Source organism: Meleagris gallopavo, chromosome 1 (genome assembly GCF_000146605.3).
Source record: "Meleagris gallopavo isolate NT-WF06-2002-E0010 breed Aviagen turkey brand Nicholas breeding stock chromosome 1, Turkey_5.1, whole genome shotgun sequence".
NCBI classification, from domain to species: Eukaryota; Metazoa; Chordata; class Aves; order Galliformes; family Phasianidae; genus Meleagris; species Meleagris gallopavo.
This window is the reverse complement of record NC_015011.2, coordinates 129694670-129710255: the sequence shown is the minus strand read 5'-3', so window position 1 is coordinate 129710255 and position 15586 is coordinate 129694670. Positions and strand designations below refer to the sequence as shown.

General features: G+C 42.5%; 1 protein-coding gene across 3 annotated transcripts in view; it reads right to left on the bottom strand.

Moving 5' to 3' along the window:
* Nucleotides 1–15586, bottom strand: part of NPAS2 (neuronal PAS domain protein 2) — a 95475-nt gene that overhangs the window by 23814 nt on the left and 56075 nt on the right. For 2 of the 3 annotated variants that reach the window (XM_010727756.3, XM_003203152.4), the window contains 3 exons: nt 13632–13721; nt 8435–8555; nt 7381–7494 (listed from right to left, as the gene is read on the bottom strand). In XM_010727756.3, the coding sequence (XP_010726058.2) occupies nt 7381–7494; nt 8435–8555; nt 13632–13721 (325 nt within the window). The remainder of the gene's footprint in view (nt 1–7380; nt 7495–8434; nt 8556–13631; nt 13722–15586) is intronic. The other variant, XM_010727760.3, reaches the window with a different exon arrangement.

The following is a 15586-nucleotide window of genomic DNA, read 5'->3' as shown; positions in this document are numbered from 1 at the left end:
CTTGCTCTGGGGACTTTCTAGGAATATGAATTGCAGTTCTGCTCCTGGGGTTATGTGCATATAAGAGGGCTTCTACAGGATTATTAGCACAAGAGGTGGAAAAAAGAAGGAAGAGTTAGGAGCTGTCGGAAACAGGAAAAGCCTTAGTAAAGAGCTATTGGTTCTGCTCTTATGAGATTATTTCATGCAAGTCTGTTAATTTCTGTAGTCAGTCCTGTTTGAAAATTAATGTTTAAAAATTAATGATATGGCTACAAACTCACATTAAGGACATTGTAAAGAAGTTACTTCCAAGCTTACTACCTAGTATGTCTTCCAAACTGAAGTCAATGGGCCAATTTCTCTCTACAATGGCCAAGTTCAATAGCAAATATTTGTAGGCTGGGATCTAAGAAAAATAGAATGGAATGGAATGGAATGGAATGGAATGGAATGGAATGGAATGGAATGGAAAGAATAGAATAGAATAGAATAGAATAGAATAGAATAGAATAGAATAGAATAGAATAGCTCAGTTGGAAGGGACCTTCAAAGACCACTGAGTCCAACCTAACAACTTCACCAGAAGTTATTGAGGGCATTATCCAAATGCTTCTCGAACACTGACAGACAAGGGCACCAACAACCTATCTAGGAAGCCTGTTGTAGTGTTTGAACAATCTCACAATGAAAGAAATACTTCCTAATGCCCAGCTTTGTGTCATTCCCATCAGTTCTCAGGAGCAGAGCCTGGCACCTCCCTCTGCTTCTTCTCCTCAGGGCAATGCAGGGAGCAGTGGGATCAACTCTCAGCTTCCTTCTCTCCAAACTGGACAGCCCAGTGCCCTCAGCCTCCTCTCACAGGACATGCCTTCAGCCCTGCTACCAGCTTTGGAGCTCTCCTCTGGACGTTTTCAAGGACATTACCATTCTTTCTATATTGTAGAGCCCAGAACTGCACACCATACTCAAGGTGAGGCCACAGTGATGCTAAATATAGTGGGAGAATCACCTCTCTTGACTGGCTGGCTATGCTGTGTTCAGTGGAATGCAAAACATAAGAAATAAAAATAAGATAAGCACAATCAGCCTCCAAAGTTCAGGTATAAAAAGTTAACCTAGTTATTGAAGCTACGAGCTTGCAAATGATGCCAGTTCCAGGAGAACTGCTGGAAGACAAGTGAGTTGCGCCAAAGACAGCAGATGGCCTTTTTGATGTAGGCTGTTTGATGTAAATGGACACGAATCAGAGACATTCTATTCCCAGGAGAGAGCAGAATACATCCCTGAATGTGGCATTTACAAAATAGAATTATATTTCCAAGAAGTAAATGCAATCCTAAAAGGGTAATAATTGTCATATAATATAGCTGTATAGCATTTTTGCAATTTCATCACTGAGAATGTCGAACTTGGATGCAGTGAGGGAATGAGCTCGAGGAGATGAGGTAGAGATGACCTGGCTGAAAGTCATCCAGCCTACAAACTGATCTGTGCTGTCTCCATACACAACTGTCTCTGACAAAGTCCATGATGCAGGCACGTAACCAACTTGAAATGTGAATCTTGATCTGAAAATAACAACTACCATGACTAAAAGTAATAAATACATGCAACTTGTTTTGGGATTAGTTTCTGCCTGACTTATTTTGTTGTTATTTGTTCTTTCCACAGCTCTATCTGCACAGCCAATTTGCCTCTTCTCTTGCAGTTGGTCAGCAAATTCCAACTTTTTCTGTTTCATAGAATCATAGAATGGTTGGGGTTGGAAAGAATCTTAAATATTATACTGTTCCAACCTCCTGCCATGGGCAGGACTGCCATCCACCAGGTCAGGCTGCACAGGGCCCCATCCAACCTGGCCTTGAGTACTTGGATATCTGTTGAGATCTTTAAAGTGTAATTTAAAAAAAGAGATCTGTACACAAGTTTTTAAAATATATCCTGCTGTAATCTTTTAAACAGACTTTCTAAAAATCATACTTTATAATTTGCAGGGTCTGTTGGAAAGAAAAACACACACAGCATCTTTGGGTTACAAAGTTCAATAGTGAGCTCTTTGAGAGCACAACAGAAAAACAGTTTACATAGGATGAAGTCTAAGGCTGTGATGATATTTACACTTAGAAGTCTTGGAGTGCTTTTCCCAGAAGGTGTCTGATGAAAATTTGGAACAGGCTATAACCAGGTGGGGCTGGGTAACAGAGGGCACATGTGTTTTCACAATTAATTGATTTAGACAACATATCCTGAACAGGGAAATGTTTATTAGTTATCTGACTGTGCTCCTTGGCAAGAGTTCTAATAATTTTTGTGGTTACCTATCAGATCTGCTGCTAGAACTACAACACAATTCGTTTGCAGTGGAGGTATTAAATGACCTGCAAATATCATGTAAGCAGATAGAAATAAACTGATTTGCTTGTACACAGGATTTAAAAATAAAAGGACCAGGAACATTAAGGACAAGATGTTAAAAATAAGTAATATATAAAGCCCTTAGCTACCACAGATAAAAAGATTTTTGCCCTCAGGGATTCAAATCATGCCACACAAAATGAATGAAAGCATGCTTTAAAAAAAACAGATGACACATTATTCTGTTAATAATAGCACAGCCACGGGTTGCTCGGTCATCTTATTTTAACTTGGGATGCTTAAAACATATTCTTTCTGTAAAAGCAAGCTTCTCATTTTTGTCATTTTAAAGAAGAAATCCTTCTTTCCTATTTTGCAAGTAGATGCTAATGTTTAAAGAACCAGTTTTAGTGACTGCCAAACAAACTGAATGGTAATTTCTAAAAACATGAGCAAACAGGCTAGCACAAAACCAGGAGTGTTTCATATAAATGAATTCAGACCACAGATAAACAGAACATTTAACAATTAATATATGTAATGAAGAACTCTAAAGTGCTAGTGGCAAGCAAGGCTGCACTCAATAGCTTTGAGTGAACAACAATGACGGTCTCCATACATCACTGTCCATTTGGATCTGCTCTATCCTTTTTCCTCCTCCTGCTCCTCATGTTTCCATCCTATGTGGATCTGAACCCCATGCAGACTGTTTAGGACATTAATTTTTTTGCTGATGTGCCCACAGAGAGACTGTCGTAAGCAATGCATGTTGCTAGCTGCAGCTTCTACTACTTTGTTCACAGTAAATAATAATATGTTGCTGTCAGATCTCATCAAAACATTCATTTCAAGTTATTCTTGTTATCAGATGTTTCTGCATATGCTTGTAGAGGCTCAAGATCAATGTGTCTTCTGTATAAATCTGTTTATTTCCTTCAAAATGGAATTCAGACTAAGTTAATCATTCTGGGAGTGTTTTGTTTTTTTCTCCCTGGCATAATCATTTCCTTGATGGTTATTGTTATCTCTAAGAGACACATCAGCTAACAGTGGAGCTATCTGCTATTATTAGCACCCAGTAACTAGATAATTCCTGAGTTTCCATATAATTGGGAACAAAGATGCACAGTTTTAAATCCCACTATAATATTTAATTATACTACATGATTGTGAGCTCTTTCCACAAAACAGTTATCTGCTCCTTTAGGAGCAAAACCTCAGGCCTTTTGGCTACAAGGCCACATCTGCCCTTTTAAAGATGCTGGTGGCCCTTTTTGCTTTTGGTAAGCTATTTGGAAGGCAGATCTCAGGTTTTGTCCCTTTCAGAAGTGTTTAGACAAGTATGTCACCTCAGGAATACGATACCAAAGCCAATGTTTGGTTACATGATTGTGAAAGATCTTCTGTTTATAAATGAACAAACAATTTTTCACAGGGGGGATAAATCCAGCTCGCCTTATCTTTTCTAATCAGAGTGAGCTATTAAGCGGCTTTGCAAAATAATTTATTCTCACTTAAATTGACATTTCATACTGGAAGATAAACATTCCCTTTAACTTTTTGGAGAACTGTCTTTATTACTTTCCTCCCCTCTCAGCCTTCAGATCAAACTGGCTGGGAATCACTACATTACGCACTGGTAACGCTGACCTGAGTCTGCCCCATACCGCATCTTGCCTGTCAACAGGGGCAGTGGTGGCATTCAGTTCCCTCAGATATCTGATAGATTCAGCTCTCCAGCTTACAGGAAAGGCCTCAGCTAGGTGAATGGAGATAGTCCTGGGAGGGACGTGGCCCTCGGCACTCTGCTCTGGGTAGCCTTGCTGGGATTGCAAGGGTTGGGCCTGAGGGACCCAGGGGGTCCTGCCAGCCTCAGCCAGCCTGTGAGCCTGAGATTTAAGCACTCAGAATATTGGAAGGCATTCATCTTTGAAACAAAACAAAAAACCAACAAAACAAACAAACAAACAACCAAAAAATATTTTATAATATTTTCTTCTGTGAGCAACCAGACCTTTCTCACCAAAGGAGATGGAACACAGCCCTCCTGTTCTGAGTGGCCCAGAGACTATCTCTCTAGGGACTCTTCAGTCTTCTTGTCAGGTTACAGCCCCGCTTTTCTCATTGAAGCTTAATTAATGATGATTATATAATCCTCCCAAATGGAAAATCAAATCTCTTGTATTTGATTTAGCACAGGCAGTGACTCATACAGTTGCTCGGCACAGCTTGCACTGCTGCTTTGCTGCTCAGCCCCTCATGCCTGGGCACAGCTAATTTGAGGGGTTCACTCCTGTGCAGGCAGCTTGTGACACATCCCAGGTGCAGAAACAGCTGCCAAAATGCTGCAGTAGGTATCACAGAGCACAAACGATGCCCAGAACCAGCCTAGGTGGATGTTGATGTGAATCTGGCTTGGGCCGGAGCAGCTTCTCTCGCTTCCAGCTATAGCTGAGCAGAGAGCTCTAGGGAAAGTGATCTTCTGAAAGACTGAACACATGCCAGCAGCAATGTGAACTTCACCGGCAGTTTCTGAGGGCTGCATGTGCATCACCCTGCCCTGCACCATCTCTCTTCCAAGATGGGGGAAAGCTACTCCTACACAGGCTCCATGTAGGCTACACAAGATCTGGATCCCCAGCAGCAATCCTGATGACAAGTCACCATGGTATAAATCAGGTATTTGTTCAGCTTTAGAGAAAAAATAAATCTCACTGGCATCTCAGTGTTATAGTAAAACAGCCTTCAAAGCTGAAGAGGGAATTAGCCCCACAGCTCCCAAGGAAGTTAGGGAGAGCAGCTAAGCCCCTAAGACTGTCTAAGTCTCAGTCCTTCAATTTAATCCATTCAAACCCATCCCTATATGATGTTCTCAGCCATAAGTCACAATGTGATTAACAGAGAAGGTACAAGGGAGGAGGGTTGGACTGTGAGACCTCAACACACATCACCCTCTTCACCTAAGTATTGCAGTTATGTTGGCAATGAAAAAGAGTAAAACAAGTCTGAGAAAAGAATTCAAGGGAGGTTATGTAAAAGGTTATGTAGAAGTAGGATAAATCTAGTGACATTTCTGTTAAAGAGGCCAAAAATGTTCCTATCCATTCTTCAAAACACTCAACAAAGGTTGAGAAGAAGAGGTTAGGACTGTCGTTAGGACCATCCCTACCACAACACTAGGCCAGTGGTAATAGGACATCTTAGTGTTCTGGGAAGACCCTGTGCTGGGGCAGCAGGGCCATGCAGACAGAGAAGGCTCAGGAAATGCTCAGCAAATTGCAGAAAAACAAAGGTAAAATTTGGCACTGGACAGCTAAAGGGAGCAGCAAAACTTGTATTTAGAGAAGAACATCCTGTATCCGTCTCCCATGCGTAAAAACATGCTCACACTTCTACTGCTGTGAAAAGCTACAGGGAAAAGCATTCTTGAATACATTCATAAGGAACATCTCCAGCTAATTAAGCTTAATTTGCAATTTCTGTCCTCTGCTACCTCATTTTTTTTTATCATAGCCTAGCCTCTGCAATGGGAAGAGGGAGTACCATCTCACAGATCAGGACAAGTTCCAGGCCCTCCCTCCTGACCAGAGTCCATCTGCAGCAGATTGGGAAGAAACTGGAAGAGGTGACATGAAGTGGAGGACTTAAAGAAAAGTGGCACATGGAAGAAAATGCAGAAAATTGAAGCAGAAAGCTTGTGTCTTATTTGTGAGCTATAAGCTGGAGTCATTGCAAAATAATTCTGTGTGTTCTGAAATCAACATGCTCGCATTTAGTTTGTGTGCATTAAGCTAGGGGAGATATCTGGAGCAGCAGAAAAATGCAAGTTGCATCTTTCTTCTGAGAAATAGCCACTGATCCAAATGCAGGGATGTGAAATCTCTAACGGGGAAGAGGACAATGTTAAAGTCACATGAAAAATAAAACGCTGAGAATCCTTGAGAAAATGGATCAGAAATTCCCCCGGTAGAAATGTATCCTTATGAGTCAGCACCTGAAATCCGGTTTCTGCTCTAGAAAACAGAACAGCTTGGTGTGTGCGTCTGCCACGCGGCCGCATTTCGCTCCATTCAAACTAGAAAGCATACAGGCGGTTGCATTTTTATACAAATACAGCCCCAAACCGTATGGCACCAAGTAAGAAATACATGCCTTCATGCTGCACGTAGGTTTCTATTCTAGTCATGTGGCTCAAGACCAGAAAGTTAAATGGGGACAGGGACATTTCTTCACAGTGTGGTGTGCGGTTTCTGGAAAGCACAGTGGGGAACTTTTGCTGAGGATGACCTATTTGGAGCAATACCAGCAACTTTTGAAATGCCACTCCAGAGTTCAATCAGACAAGTAACTACAGCGAACTCGAGCAGGCAGGAGAGGGGAAAGCGATAAAAAAAAATTCATTTCTGACACCAAGAATTGTGGAGCAATCTGTTTGTTAGGAAGCACATGAGCTAGAAATCTGCCCCTTGTCCTTTGAAAGATGGTTTCCTAAGGATGACCATGCTGCAGGCTGTGCCAAGTGCATTTCTCTTCCCATGCTGTGGCATCAGGCTCTGCGGTGCTGGGTAGGAGTGAGCAATGGCAGCCTAAGGGGAGGCCTTAGGGTACCGCATTGTCGCCCTTCCCCACAATGGCTCTGTGGGGATGAGAGGGCAAATCTGATAGGCTATTGCCTCTGGCACAGGCTGGGATGTGTGTTCCACATAAGCCAGTAGATAGGGTGGCATTCCTCTTGTGTAGCTAATGGGTACAACCGTAACTTGCAGTACTGGGGAGTACAACCCAAGCCTCCTCAGAAGCTGGCGGTATTTGCAAATTTGCCCAGTGTCCAAAGCAAACAAAGGGCACAAACAACAGGAACTGACAATTTTGGCATTTCTCATCCAGCTTTTGCAAATCAGCTGTTAGATTCACGCAAAGCGAAATCTGCCCCACAACATTACAAACAGCCTGTTCATTACAAGCCTGTGTTGTTCAATGGAGCAATACTTACAGATCATTTCACATAGCTAAAGTAACATTTATACAACAATTAAAGCTTACCATTGCTGTAAGACCGAAAATTTCCTACAAATTTTATGTATTCATATGTTGGAAATTCCTTTGGGTTCAAACTTCCTCTCAGAAGATGACAATAAAACTCTAGTTCATTGTCAGCTGGATTGTTAAAAGAAGAAGAAGAAGAAATAAATATACTATTTAAGCTAAACACAACCCCAATCTTGCAGCACAAGAGCAGTGTGTTACCACTCAGAGTCCTACAGACCAAGGTGCAATAAGTGGCAGGGCCAAAGCCTCTGCAAGAGCTCTGGGTGCAGTTGATCTACGTGGGCCTCTTCTCTTCCACCATCTTCACCATAGCACTGACACAACGTTGGCGTATTGAGGTAGAGAATGGGATCCTACAGCTACAGCTTTTTTTTTAGGTTTTTCATGACTCACAGCTGTTTTACATCTTGTGTTGGAAAACTATGCCTAATTATTTCAAAAAATCTATTAAATTAACTTCAGCATATTAACTATGAGCTGCAAGATTTATGTATGCAGTAGATTAAGCAGCTGTACATCTCACATTATTGTGTGCTTTCTGCTTTCCTTCATCTTACCTCCTAGAGTGAATAAGGTTGAGGCAAATAAAAGGATTTTTAAGAAAAATAAATTCAATTTGAAAAAGAATTATGATGATTTTACAGCTAGTTTTCAACTATAATGCAAAACAAAGGTATGCACCGCTAGCATATCTCTGAACAGCATCTTATTTTAATGGGCTGAAATATCAATTAAGATGTGATTTGTCTCAGGCAAACTGTTACCACTGGCTAACCTATTTTCCTCAGCTGTCTCAAAAGATGCTATATTTAATAATTAACACAACTGCAAGTAGACTTTGCCTATAAAATAAATGCAACGAGTTTAATTTAAAAATAGTACCAAAGGGTCATGCCAGGTGGCAAGATCTCTTTGAAATGCTATGAACATAAGTTTTATACTGCATGCCTCATAAAAAAAAACACAAAGAAAAACAACTCCTTCTGTAAGAAGTTTTTTATCCTACCCATGCTTTTTGATTTACTGGGAAAGATAAAATAAAACTTACTTTTTAGGTAATCCGATGAGGCAGAATCTGTCATAAGCATACAGGAAGATAACATCTTATAAATTTCTGAATGTTCTTGTTCCGGGAGGAAATTTAACAAATTCTGATCCAAGACATCACACTGCAAAAACAAACCAACAGAAATATTGATATTAAACAGCATTGTCACAACAAGCATCACCATGACATTCACATTGCATGATGAATTCTTCCAGGTGATGTTCTGCCATGGACATCACTTTGTAGCACAAGCAGTCCCCTAGGATGGGGAATTGGTGGCCAAGAAGGCCAGTGGCATTCCTGGATGGTACCAGAAATAGTGTGGCCAGCAGGAGCAGGGAGGTAATTGTTACTCTGTACTCAGCATTGTTGAGGCCTCACCTCAATGCTTTATTCAGTTTTGGACTCCTCACTACAAGAAGGACATCAAGGTCATGGATCATGTCCAGAGAAAGGCAATGAAGCTGTGATGTGTCTGGAGCACAAGCCTAATGGAGAACAGCTGAAGGAACTGGGGTTATTCAGTCTGGAGAAAGGGAAGCTCAGAGGAGACCTTATCGCTCTCAACAATGACCTGAAAGGAGGCTGTGGAAAGGTGGGAGTCAGCCTCTTCTCCTCCAGAACAAGAAATAGGATGAGAGGCAATGGCCTTAAGTTGCACCAGGGGAGCTTCAGATTGGACATTAGGAAGAATTTCTTATCAGAAAGAGTGGTGAGGAAGTGGCACAGGCTGCCCAGGGAAGTGGTGGAGTCACCATCCCCGAAAATGTTCAAGAACCATGTGGATGTGGCACTGAGGGACGTGAGTAGGCATGGTAGGGGTAAGCTGACAGACTTAGATGATCTTGGTCTTTTTCAGCCTTAATGATTCCATGAATTCACAGTGCCACCAGCACAAGCCCTCTGGAACCGAATATCCAGGTGTTTCCAGCCTTGTGGCCAGTGGGTAGGAACTCAAAATGCATCCAATTGTGATGAGTGAGAGCTATTCATCGGTATGGGGACTAGGGAACAGAAAGATGGAACCATTTTTGTACAGGGCCATGACCGGCCCATGGTGGATAAGACCACCATGTATGCCACAAGGTTGCCAAGAAAAACATCTCCCTGTATTCAGTGCAGTGACCAACATAATGCCTGACAAGCCTACCTGAAAGGAAGTTGTGAGATAAAGTAACCCTCTAATGGTATTAATTTGCACTCATCTCACTGGAGACTACCTAGGGCTGAGATGACGTACTGACACAGCTCCATGTGTCATCAGAGCAGCTGTTAGCAGACTGCACATTTGTGCTGAAAATGTGTTAGCCCTGTATGAGACTGGCAAGTTATTAATCATCATTGTTTATTCATATATTTGCTTAAGATTATGCTTTGGTTTCCCTCTGCTTTCCACCCAGGCCTGCTCTTCTCTACGTAATTCCTATTTGGAGTAAGGAAATGCAGTGAACTTACTTCAAAAATTAGAGTGGGACAGTTTGTACCCTTACCTTGATGCAATAATATATTAATTTATTCAATTACAAGTATTTATTAAGTGTGCTTGCTACTTGAATACTCCTTTTGTGAAGAATACTTGAAAATTATTTTTGTGACTTCAATATATACCTCTTTAATACACAACCCACTGATATTGCATGTGGTACAGTTATATATAAACATCCACATTTTAGTCACACAAAATATTTTAAATTGTTCACGTAATTTTGAGAATATGAAGAAAGAACATCTGAAGGGAAACTGCTGTGCTGAGTGCATTTCAAGGCTTACAGCACAGTCTTGGAAAAGTAATTTTCCTTCCCAATCCTTTTCTACCTGTAAATGGTAGATAATGATGCTTATCTACCAGTCTCACACAGGTGTCATGAGGGTTAATTACTCTCTCATCCACTCAGCAGTAACTGCGGGAGGGCTGGAAGGACCTGCTCACTGCTAGATGCAGGCCATCTCTGCACCTGATGTGAGCTGTCACTGCTCCTCACATTCATAACTGCTTTGTTGGTGACCTTGGGATGCACTTTCAGAGGTGCCCAGTGCCAGGACAAGAGGCCATGGGCACAAATTGGAACACAGGAGGTTCCTTCTGAACACCAGGAGCACTTCTGCGCTGTGTGGGTGACAGAGGACTGGCACAGGCTTTCTGGAGGCTGTCCGTCTCCTCCTTGGGGATCTCCAAGGCCCTGGGCACCCTGCTCTGGGTGGCTCTGCTAGAGATGTGTTGGACCAGAGAGTCCCAGGGGATCCTGCCAGCAACAGCCAGTCTGTGGTTCTGTGCTGCCTTTTGTCTCCATATTATGATCAAGTGCTGCAGTATTCCTTGTGTTTAGAGAAAGGACAAAACGGATAGAATCTACTTCACATATTTTACAGCTCTCTCTACTGGAGAGGTCAGGAACACCTGTGGAGAAATGCACAGAACAACTTCTGGATCTCATCCAACTCAGGAATACAACAGTATTCTTGAATCAATATGCCAATCAGGAACCTATTGACAGGCCAAAAATAAAGAGAGAAGTAAATATACCAGAGTCTCACTGGAGCTATAGGAAATGTCACACAAGCTCCTTCTGTACCAGACCTGAAGAACAGCCACCTGGTGCCATGACAAACAGGTGAAAGGAGAGGGGAACAAAATGTAATCACCACAGATGAAAACGCATAGGGTGGAGGGGAAAGTTTGCAGCTTTGCCCAATTGCTCTGAAGTGGGCAGCTCTTATGTTTAACTAAAACACCCACCACTGCCCTTGGTCAGTGAGCAGGTGCAGCACTTTCTGCCTAAGTCCAGTAGAAAGAAAGCAGAGTTTCCTCCTGTGGGTTGGAAATTGGCATTCTGCCATCTGTATTTAGCTGTTTTGTGAAGCAACGCTGGTAAGAAGGAGCAGGGGTGACTCTCTTCCCAAGGCCAGCATGGTTTTGAGGGTGTAGTGTATCAGCTGATGCTAAATGCTTTGAGTTGTGACCAGATTTACAGTAGTTCATTTCACTTTAACTACAGCCAGTCTAACCACATTAGCTAAACCTCTCTTCACATCAGCCAACCCTGGGAGAAGTCTCCAAATCTTACAACAATAGACTATTTAGAATTACCGCAGAGGCAGCTGGTGTCTGAAAACGCTTCATGGAACTTAGGGAAGCTGAATAAAAGAGAGTTGGATATATTTACTCTCAGCACCAGAGTCTTCCATGATTTTAATGAAAGAAAATACATCAGATTTGTGGATAGGGGCCCTCAGAGAGCCCTGCTTTGTGCTCTGCCCAATTATGCCTTCCTTTCTGTGCTCAAAGCAGCAGATTTACACAGTATCTTTTTTTCCCCCTGCACTCACAGAGGAGGAAGAATTGGTATTGTGTCCTTCCAACAGTGACCGAATATAACTTACCAGTAGATCCTGGATATTAACAAAGTAAGTAATGGAGATTTTCCACATAGTGCTCTGATTAGTGTTAGAACTTCAGAAGACAAATAGAAAGGACAGCTGAAATTTCCCATGAGCCGCACAGTGCACATGGGCACATGATTTGCGCATCTCGTGCTGGTAGAAGCCAGCTTGCACGACATACTGCACAGGTACAGACTGTTGGGGCAGGGTTTGCCACTTCTGCTCTGTCAGCCCTGAGGTCTGTGAGACTTCTGCTGCTGCCTTCAGGCTGGTTCCCAACCCTGGCTGCTGTGAGCTGCTTTGATGGGAGCAGTTATGGAGGTAAGCTTGCTGGTTTTTGGAAAGGACCTGACATCAGTGGTCCTCCTGAAAAGATAATTTTCTGCAGCAGATCTACCATGTCCACTAAGATCAGTGCTTGCAAGGACAGGACTGCCCCCCACAGCTCAGGCTGCCTAGGGCCCCATCCAACCTGGACTCGAGCACCTCCAGGGATGGGGCACCACAGCTTCTGTGGGCAGCTGTGACAGAGCCTCACCACCCTCTGAGTAGAGAATTTCTGCCTAAAATCTAACATAAATCTCCTCCTTTTATTTTAAAACCATTCCCCCTTTGTCCTATCACTATCAGATAGTGTAAAAAGTCATTCTCCCTTCTATTTGTATGTTCCCTTCAAGTACTGGAAGGCTGCAGTGATGTCTCCCGGGAGCCTTCTCTTTTCCAAGCTAAACAAGCCCAGTTTCCTCAACCTTTCCTCACAGGAGACGTGCTCCAGCCCTCTGATCATCTTCGTGGCCCTCCTCTGGATCCACTCCAAGAGCTCCACATAAATCAGTAAGCGTATGAAAACACAGCAATTTGCATGCAGGACAGCTTTCTCTCTGCCTTTGATTTGAAGACAAATGTCAGAAAATAGTCAACCACTGGATTCTCAACTGTTGACGATTAAAGAAAACTGGAGTAGATAGATTCAGTTCAATCTGTTGTTGCATAGCAATATTCTTGCATTTACCAGGAGCTGCCGCCTTTCATCAAGTTCCTTTCGCCTCAGAAGAAAATAATTTTTGTTTGTACTACAGGAAGGTAGTGTGCGTGAAATACATTTGGCTGGGTGGAGAACAGCATGTATTTGATGAAAAAGTAAATGAGAGAAAAATAATTGTAATTTTCTGAAGAACATGGGAATGGTGGCAATGAAATAATGATTTGGCAGGTATTGTTTTCTCCTGGGCACACATTTATTTGAGACTGAGCTACTAAAAATGAGTGTTTGGATTAATACTTCATTACTGCACCATTCCTCCCAGAGCAGCCTTAGCAACAGGAGCAGAGTCCAGCTCAGCCACTCTCTGCTGTATTCACAGCAACATCTCCCCAAGCAGCTCAAGTAGGGGAACAGTTGCCAGCGACCTCCTACCCCTCTCAGTGCAGTGGGGTTTATGTCTTTCACCTCCGTGGAGCAGAATCAGGCCCTTAGCAAGCTCCTTGTCGAGCTGAACTGGCTTAGTAATCAGAGATGGAAAAGATCAGCCAGGTCAACCCATCTCTCCCTTGGCCAGAGGATTCCCACAGAGCTTTTTCCATTCAAACCCAAGTGCCTCATAGCAACAAAAACTTGAAGTGCATGAATCACGCTGAGAGGGAGCAAAGGAGATCAACAGCAGCAACTGGTATAACGTAGAGACAAAAACTCTCTCTGCATTTGCAAGAAAACATCCCCTCACCCCATCTCCCACCCTCCTGTGTCTGTTTTTAACACGGCAGGGCCCAATCCTATGTTTTTTAGTAGAAAAAAGCTTGTGCCAGAGTTACTCACTGGTAAATGCCCTAGCAGAGGTGTGATGCTGTCAGACACGTAGATGATGCTCCCACCTGTGGTTACTGCTATGATGAAGCCGTCCAACGCCTAAGGAAAACATGCAAGTGGAGAGTACTTTAGGAGGGAAGAGGGGAGTAAACAGCATGTCTCACTGCATGTTGATCAAAACCATTTTACTTCAGCACTGTATTGTTGTTGAATCGTAGGAACGTTATCTCACATTGCAGAACAGTAATTCTCTGATTTTACAGTCTGATTTAACTTTTACAACATTCTTTGTAGTCTAGCAAAACCTACTATTGAAGCAACAAAGGGCTCACAGGAATATTTCGTGTCTCGGTTTTTAAATTAATCACACATTTTAATAATGCAAAATGACTAAGACTGGATCCCTTGGAAGTTATTAAAATGAACATTTGAGCTCTGTGTAAATATCAAAGGACGATGAAAGGATGCAGTCCTATCTCAAAATGGTAGTTCTCTGCAAAACTCATAAATCTCAGTTTGTATTAATGTAATGTTGTATATCACTGGGCTTTCATGTAAGTAAAAGCAATGCAAATGATCAAATAATCCTTAGTTTGACTTTTAATTGAGTGATTTATTCTAAAGGTCATGGTACTGGATTGCCCATTCAAAGAGAAATTCCCCCTTCCACAGAGCTCCTTCCTCACGCGGGTCCCACCTTGCAGTGAGCCCCCTCATGCCTAGCACTGAAGGGAATGCCTTATCCCAGTCCTCTGCACAGCAGCAATTTCACCTTCAAAATTAGTTCCTTCTTTATTCTGAGCTTCAAAGCTTGGAGATCAAACTCCTTCTAAGTTAAACCTAGGTAGACTTCCAGATTTAAAGCAGTGTTTCACCTATTCTGAGCAGAACACCTCAAAAATTCAGAGTCAATAGCAGGTGCTCAGAGACAATATTAAAGCCTCATCGTGACCGAGAAACCAGTGGCAAAGTGCCTTCAGGTGGAATGGGTCAGTGCTTTCTCTGCCAGGTCTCAGGTGACCTGGAACTGATGCTGACTGTCCTATTAGAGCAGCATAAGTGCCACGAACAGGACTGAAAATTTCAAGTGTACTCCAAAGACAGGTGTGTGGCCAACAGCCTGGTGGTGGTGGCATCGGGTCACAAACCCTCCCTGCAAACCTGGGCACCCCTCCAAGACAGGCTCGGATGGTGCAAGCTGCAGAACATCCTTCTCCCCTGCTGACTTCAATAAGGGTAAGAATTCTGAGAACACTAGAAATGCTAATTGTTTGTTAAAAAAGAAATAGGAGAGCACAAAGCCTTGAATAAAGACACAAACATATGTTCCTTTTTTCAGAGAATGCTGAGCACCCACAACTATTTAAGTCAATGGGAATCTGCTGGTGCTACAATCCTTTGAAAAGCAGGTCAATAACTTACACCCCAGCAGAAGAGTATGTGTTTAGCATTTCTGAAAACCCTCCAGCTGCCTAACCCTCCAGTTACTTTGATTTTGTTAATCTAAGTGCAGAGGATATGTTTTTCTTTGGCATAGTACACTCAAGCTGTTTTCTAAAAGGCATGATATTTGTTAACCCTCAGAAGAGAGCAGTGGTATCACAAGGCAGCTGGATTGTGCATGTTACTATGGTGAAGGATGGTTTTTTTTATTTTTTTAAAATCGAGTCTTTATTTCATATCCAATGCAAATCATACAAAGTGACTCATATCAGACTTTTGTGGTAAGATCAAGTTAATGTGTGCATACATAATTCTGTGTTTAGTTACTTTCAGTCCTCTTCCAGCATGAAGATGGCATGTGGCTCATCAAAGCTTTCCCTACTGCAGCAATCATGGATGGACCAACAGATCTGGTCCCCACTCGTGTGTAATTTGCTTACTTTTCATTCAGTAAAAAGGGGCTGTTTTCAGGAAACCTGATGTAGTCCTGTGGTAGAACACGACCCCTTTGAATCAATGCT